The 6,765-nt window shown below is 32.9% G+C and overlaps 1 protein-coding gene and 1 long non-coding RNA gene across 2 annotated transcripts; one reads left to right on the top strand and one right to left on the bottom strand.

Annotated features, from left to right (window-relative positions):
• Nucleotides 1-1,333: 1,333 nt before the first annotated feature.
• On the bottom strand, nt 1,334-2,682 carry LOC133037904 (uncharacterized). Its single transcript, XM_061115665.1, has 3 exons — nt 2,546-2,682; nt 2,136-2,240; nt 1,334-1,699 (listed from the first exon to the last, which is right to left on the bottom strand). The coding sequence occupies exons 1-3, from the start codon at nt 2,597-2,599 to the stop codon at nt 1,547-1,549; spliced, it is 312 nt and encodes a 103-aa protein (XP_060971648.1). The 5' UTR covers nt 2,600-2,682; the 3' UTR covers nt 1,334-1,546.
• Nucleotides 1,552-2,586, top strand: LOC133037905 (uncharacterized). Its single transcript, XR_009687895.1, has 2 exons — nt 1,552-1,659; nt 2,120-2,586. It is a non-coding gene; the product is annotated as an uncharacterized LOC133037905 (long non-coding RNA).
• Nucleotides 2,683-6,765: the final 4,083 nt, after the last annotated feature.

Below are 6,765 nucleotides of genomic sequence, written 5' to 3'. Positions count from 1 at the left end.
TTCAATTTCTTCTAATTCTTCGACTAGACCAACATTGGTATTTTGTTCCCCAAGTCGGGGATCCACATCTTCATCCCCGCCTTGGGTGGTTCCCTATTTGGCAATGTTTCTTCCCTTGTCTGAACTCTGAGTAGAGGATACTTCCTTTTTAGCGTTGGTTAGGGCAAGGTTGTAAAATTCCCGGGCAACCTATTGATTTCCTCTCAGGCACCCAACCCCATTCTTTGTTGGAAACTTAAGGCATGAATGAAATATCGACGAGATAGCCTTTCGGTCATATAAGCTGGTCGGCCTAACATGACATTAAAGACTGATGGAACGTCCAATATCAAAAATTATGCCATTATAGTTATGCTCTTCGGAGCTTCCCAGCAGAGAGGGGTAGGCAAATTTTCCCTAGAGGTGCAACACTTGTTGGGAATATTTTACCAGGATCTAGATTTACTAACAAGTATGTTGATTAACACCCTAAATATAAATTCTCTAAAAAAAATGAAATAAACACATAAGAGTTTAAGATAACCTTACATTGGTTGCAGCGGAATAATATGACTCCTTCTGTTCAAGATCTCTAGCCCTTGATTCCTTTATGTAGAAGAGCATTATCAAGTTCTTAACCTGGATCTCTTTCTCTCCTTCGAGTTTGGTTACCACCGTCTTACTAACTATAATTGAGTACTTGACTTGCTATGTGTGGGCATGGCACTCATTCACTATGGGTTCCAATATGTGAAGAAAAATGAAGGAGGTGAAATCTCTATAGAAGGAACTCTCTCATCTAGGTTTGGTTGAATAGTCAAGTTGAAATTAATTGGATGAGTGAGAGTATCATGTTCCTTTTATAGTGTTTCAACTAGGGCTTAAGGTTGAATTATATGGATTAAAAAAGAATAAAATATTGGGCAAAAAATCACACTTCGCCGTACACTTAAGTGGACAAATCTCTAGTTAGATTTTTGCCACTTCATTTCAACCACTTATTCTTCTTTTCAATAATACAATATTTTCCAATTCAAACCCATAAATGCCAAAACTATATATTTAATCATTATAATTAATTAATAAATAAAATTTCCATTTATGTAATTTATTAATTAGACCATACAAAGTCTCTTAATTAACAAATTGATCCCAAAACCTCTTTTCTTCACAATTAACCCCTTGCTTAGTGAAAATTCATAAAAAAAGACATAGTCTAATTTTAGAATTATAATTGATTAATTAAAAGGGATTTTTTCTATAATAAACTGAAAATGAAAAAAATTTACATTTATGACCTACATAGAGAAAATAAACAAAAATAGAAACTAAAAGTTGTTATTTACAAAAATACCTGCCAAAAAAAAACAGAGGGGATCCTCCTTCTTCGTGACCCAGCTGTAGAACCCCAACAACCATTTTCAACCATTTTCATTCCAAAACTAGGAAAATCATATCTAAAAAAATGTAGATCTCAAAGAAAAACTACTCAGATCCCGAAAATCCAAATACAAAAAGGGATAAAAAATTATCCAACCTCCATTGTTGTACAAAAAAAAAAAAAAACTCAAAAACAACATTCAGTCAAAAGCCCAACGTGTTCAGAGGAGAAGAATCGAAGAGAAGGAGATCTGTAATAATTGAAACTCACCCATGATTGAATCAGAGAAATAATTGAAGGTAATACAATTTCTTCATGAACATCTTCCAATCTTTTATTCTACATAAATGAGAATTTGTTATTAATTGAGGAAAACTAGAATAAATTGAAATAATAATAAAATATTGGTGAATTTGAACAAAAAACAACAACGGTTTGCATAAAACAAATATTAATGCATATAATTATATGCTACAGAGTTTTAATCTGCAAACAGTTGTTTATAAGTTGTTTTCTAGTAAAATAATGGTTGTTTGTGATCTACAAACGAGAAATGATGAATCTATTCTTATTAATTACTGAATGCTTTAAAATAGTTGTTTAATAGTTGATTTGACAGATTAAAATAGTCGTCCAGATCAAAATGTTATCTGCAAATGTTGTTGTTAGAAAGAGTTGTTTAGTAGTTGTTTTGCCAGATTGAAATAGTTGTTTGCAACTTCTGAAATTGAAACAAATAAATAATTTGCATTATTTCAGGATACGGAACCATTACAAATTTTGGTACAGAGCAATGGGCATTGGGATGACAACAACTCAGCACAGGCAGATTTGCAGCAATCTGGAAACAACCCGGCAACAACTTCCAAGCAACAACTATCTGCGCACACAATTGTATCAGTTCAAGACGATACATTTTTTCTAGGAACAGGGACCGTGACATCATAATCAACCATACAACAACCAGAAAACAACAAAGAAAAAACTACAGCAATAGATGAATATAAAAACAACTAAAAAAAAACTCAATAACAACACAAAAATAACATCAATAAAAATACATAAAAGAAATACAAAAAGAATGACAGAATACATTAGATTTTTTTTTTTTCCTTTTCGGCACAATGAAGCTTCTAAAGACATAAATAAATTAAAAGGATTCATATATAAATAGACTGCTACTACCTTTGATGGAGAAGAGGATTCAGTTTTTTTTTGGAGGCTAGTACCCATTTGCATTTGGGATTTTGACAGCCGATGAGTTTGGAGGAAGAAGAAAGCTTGGGCATAAAAGTTTGGATCTTTGATGGGTCAATGTTTGGAAAGTTACACCTGGAACAGAGATACCGAGAGGTACAAGGGAGCCAGACCAAACTGCTACCCGTGTCCATGACGAAGGAGGTGGTTTGTGGGGGTGAACCGAATTTGAGAGATATAGAGTAAGCTCCATAGCTCCGTGGAAAGAGAGGTGTTTTTGTGACTAAGGTGGAGTTGGATTTTGGTTTTTTTAGATGGTGAGCTCTGGAGAACAGAGGAAAGAGAAACAGAGAAAAAAAAAAAAAAAAGAGAAGAAGAATAGGGCAGATATGGAGGAGGTGGAGTGTAAGAATGGATAAATGAAAAATTTCAAAAAAAAAAAAATAAGAAAGGAGTTATGAGGTGGCGTGCGTGTATGTGTGTAAGGAAGAAGGGAAAAGGTAAAATTGTAATTATTAAACTTTTTGAAAAGTAAAATTGAAAAATGTAAAAGTTAAAAAAGTTTAAAAAACCGTGTATGGATAAAAATGTAAAAAAGGTGTCAATTTTGACATGAGGTGTAAAAATCTCTAATTAAAATCATTTAACTGAGTCTGCAAGCAGTATTATCTCAACTAGTGAGGGGACCATTGGCCTATATAACCGAGCTATCAATAAGTAGATCTAGAATTCACCAAGTAAATTCTCAACTCATTAATTCCTCATTGAACCACTACAGAACTTGGAATTGAATACAATCTCAGTTATATAGGACGCTCTCTATGAACCACGATATAGATATGTTATGATTATCCATTGTTACAATCCTAATAGTCAAGAATACTCTATAGATGATCTACATTGAATAGAGACAAATTTACCGTTCTACCCTTCAATCTATTTTATCCTTAAAATACTTAGCTACCTATAAATGATATTTTAGTAAACTTATATAATTACTGAAATGAGATCTCAATCATTTATCTCTATTCAGCCAAGCTCGAAGGAAATTATCGTTTCACTTTTATGTCCAGATAGAAGCTATAGATTCCATACGTATGATTAGCGCTCCCACTCAATTGTACTATCATGTTTCCAAAATGTACGTATCACCCAGACCAAAAGGTAGGCTTAACTAACAAATCAAAGAACACAAATAACACTCTTGAAATCGAACCTAACCATGTCAGGATTAAGATCCATACGCCTAAGATCAACCATTGATATTGACTTAGAAAGATATAACGGTAAGTTTATGATATTTTATCTAAGATCAATATCGTTCCCTTCCAATGTATACTCCATACATCCGATACTCGTAAACTTTGCCAACGCACTGGAAAGGACAGAACAATTATCCAAGGTGTAAGTATACCTATCACTGATTATCATGCCAGTCTAAATCCAGTGAACTGACAAATCAGAGAATTAAACTTTTGAACATATAATCATGATTATGTTCCACTGTGCTGACAACACTATAATCATGAACAAATACATATGTTCTAGACTTAATAGAATTTATTCATTAAATATAATCATGAAATTAAACATGTGAACCATGAAACATATAATGATTTCTAATCTTTATTAATTAGTAAATCTGACTATATTGAAATGGGTTTTATTTAGGGGACAAAACCCAATAAACTCACACTTGCACTAATATAAAACAAAAAGTGCATTTCAATTAATCTCAACACCTTGATATCCAGATCAAGTGCAGTACGTAGTATTCTCTCTGTAATAGGATCTGACAAGTTGTATTAAACACAACCTTTCTTCCACCATTACATTTCCTTAATCACAAAATCGTTGATATTGTGAAATTCCTCTCTATATGTCTACTCCTCTAGGGATACTGAATTCTTTACTTTTTGGCAACTACTTTTGTGTTAGTCAGGAAGTAACACTAGTAGTTAATAAATGTTTGTACAATGCAAAAAAATGTATAGAGCTTTCCATAGACTAAATTAGTATATTTCCTGCAACTTTAAAATTCAGTCTCTCTGGTAGAGTAATAACCATCTCATCAGCAGACTTTCTACCACTAAGGCAAGTCTAGAAACCTGATTTGGTGTAGTCTAAGAGTATTAAATACCACCCTTATCGACTAACATATAGTTCCTCTTTTTGATCTTAAAATTATTTTGATTGTCTTCCAATGTTCCTTTCCTGGATTAATCTAAAATCCCACTCAACAACAAGCGTCGTGTCTAATGCATTGCAAAGCATATCTGAGACCTCTCACTGTTGACTCAAAGATTGCCATTAGAAAAATGCTCCAGCATCTTACTAAAATAAGTTTCTAGCACTAGAGTAATTAATTAACCAGGTATACCACAAGCCATAGGTTTAGATAAAGTCAAACCTTTAATACAAGGAACAAGATGTTTTGTTAAGTCCGTCGAAAAGACTTATTTTCAAAAATTTTCTTTCTTGTCCTTGTAATAGAAAACCTTTAATAACTCCGTATGAATAGTTTTAACCATAGTTCTATTGGCTTTACTTGTTAGTTCATTATTCTGACAATCCATTTCTTTTTAAACAAACAATGGATTTTAATCACAAATGTCTCCAAAGTTATAACAAGTGGAGTTCCTTGAAACCCTCACACTATGACGAGGTACCGTGACTATCTGTCTAAGAATCTAAATGGTATTGACCTCTTCGATTGTGTCAAGACAAAAGAGGCAATGGGGCCATCTTATTTTGAATAAGATGATAGAACACTTTTGGAATCAAGAAAAAAAAAATTGTCTCCTCTATTTTGCTACTTTCTTTTCAGACTTAGTCATTTTCTTAGAAAAGTAGTATTTGTTGAAACAAACAATTTCTTATCTAATGACTATGCGATGGTCCACACATAATCACATAGAATAGCTATCAAACATGAAAACCTTAGTTAACAGTTTTAGCTTTTCTAAAGATCGTGATCAGGTCATCCATGATTCTATTAATTGTTTACACTAAGTACACAACTATTCCATCATTCTAAAATTTTCTTATCACTAGGGTAAATCCCTAGAAGGACTTATGCAACTACAAGTAACTAATCATAGACCTTATACTTTCATCAATATACAAATCGAATTTCTAGGGAGGTAAGTTTGGATACAATTCAAAAAAAAATGAACTTAATGATCTTTGAGCTGCATTTCCTGGGTTCTGTATTGCGGGATCCACTGCCGATGGATTTGCTAGATCGACCACGCCTGTACGAGTCTGCACCACCATCGTGCTTATGATTAAATTTGAAGTAAAGAGTGAGTTTGTCATTCTGTCTCTTAATAACAGCACCAAAATATTGACCTCGCTTTTGGCCAATGACAATAAGTCTTAATTGTAAGCGACAAGTAATATAATACAAATGTAATATAGTAAAATAAATAAAGAGATAGAGTTTTTGAAGAGGTCCAGCCCCGAGCAGTTCGGTAATAGCCTACTCCCCTTTATTTGTATTGACTTAAGAACAAAGAAGGCAGTGATTCCTCTCTTAGAGCTCTTACAATGATACTTGATATGTTTTTTCAACCTTTTGCCCAGTGAAAGTAAATCACTATTTATAGGGCTATAAGCTTTTAGGGAAATGTTTTCCTTCTGTTTACAATGTCTATAATTGGTAAGATTACACATTAAATACAGAATACAATGACTAAGGGATTTGGACAGCTTGTCTTATCCTTTTGATATGATCCCAAAGTTATAGGGATTGCTTATGTAATTCACGATGCAAGTGTTGAAGTGGCTAAATGTTGGCATGTTGTTCGGACTGTCCACTTGCCCAGTCAGGAAGGCTCCATCTGTGTAGATATATGCGGTGTTATGTTTGGCATATCTCTTTCGAGCAGGTGTTAGGTTATTTTTAAAATTAATTTCAGATTAAGTTTAGTATATTTTTAATTTAGTTTTAATCGTGTTTGGAGCATTTTCACGCTTGTTATCTTTTATTTTTGCACATTTAAAATGGAAGAACATTAGAAAAATATCAGAGAAAGAAGATGGGAAAAAAGATAAAAATATCTCACAAAAAGATGATATTTAAATAGAGAAAACTGTGCAAGAAAATAAAGCTGCAACTTCAAGCCTGAATTCGACTATCTTATGATTATATTTTTGAAAGAGTCAAAACAAAAAAGTTCTAGATCTCTCTTTTTTCTTTCCGGAAC

The sequence above is a fragment of the Cannabis sativa genome, chromosome 5, assembly GCF_029168945.1.
Source record: "Cannabis sativa cultivar Pink pepper isolate KNU-18-1 chromosome 5, ASM2916894v1, whole genome shotgun sequence".
Lineage (NCBI taxonomy): Eukaryota > Viridiplantae > Streptophyta > Magnoliopsida > Rosales > Cannabaceae > Cannabis > Cannabis sativa.
Note: the sequence above shows the minus strand (reverse complement) of the source record. Positions and strands in the feature narration are given on the sequence as shown.